The sequence below is a fragment of the Fonticula alba genome (assembly GCF_000388065.1).
Source record: "Fonticula alba strain ATCC 38817 unplaced genomic scaffold supercont2.71, whole genome shotgun sequence".
Taxonomy (NCBI): Eukaryota; order Rotosphaerida; family Fonticulaceae; genus Fonticula; species Fonticula alba.
In genome coordinates, this window is record NW_009243041.1 from 1 (window position 1) to 664 (window position 664).

Here is a 664-nt window from a genome sequence, read left to right on the forward strand (position 1 = left end):
CCCCCCCCCCCCCCCCCCCGCCCGTTGGCCTCATCGTCGGCTTGACCCACAGGGGCGTGCCCTTCGCCTCGCGGCCGCGCCACCGCCAGACACCGATGCCCGGAGCACCCGGGCCCCCGGCCGGCCGGGCGTCGGCCTGGTGATTGTCCTCCTCCTCCTGAGCCTGGTGGCTGGGCTGCTGCCGGTGCTCCCGGCGCCGGGCCGGCCGCCGGGCTTGGCGCTGGCCGCGCGCGCCCCCCTGCCACGCCCGTCGCACCCGGCCCGGGAGGAAGTCACCGCGGCCGCCTGCAGCCCCTACTGCGCCACCTGCACCTCGGGCTTCTGCTACCAGTGCGTCCCGGGCTACATCCGGCTGTACATGGATGGCATGGACGACTGTGTGGCCCGGTGCCCGCCGGCGCAGCCGACCATCGTCTTCGACGCGAACACCGAGTTTTGCTGGCTGGAAATGATCCCGGGCTGCTACCGGATGTACCTCTCGGGCAGCAACTACATCTGCACCGAGTGCAACGCCGGCAACTGGGTGTCCTCCAGCAACACATGCGTGGCCTGCCCCGGCGGCTGCGCCACATGCGCCAACCCCTCCCTCTGCACCAGCTGCGCCGGGGGGCACTACCTGTATGCCGGGTCCTGCGTGGCCGCCTGCCCGGCCGGGACCTTCCCC

The 664-nt window shown here is 73.5% G+C and overlaps 1 protein-coding gene across 1 annotated transcript in view; it reads left to right on the forward strand.

The window, feature by feature from the left end:
- Positions 1-367: 367 nt before the first annotated feature.
- The window catches only part of H696_06307 (hypothetical protein), a gene marked incomplete at both ends in the record, with an annotated part of 8,305 nt that continues 8,008 nt past the window's right edge, over positions 368-664 (forward strand). Inside the window, one exon of the mRNA XM_009500049.1 lies at positions 368-618. Coding sequence (XP_009498324.1) covers positions 368-618 — 251 coding nt within the window. The remainder of the gene's footprint in view (positions 619-664) is intronic.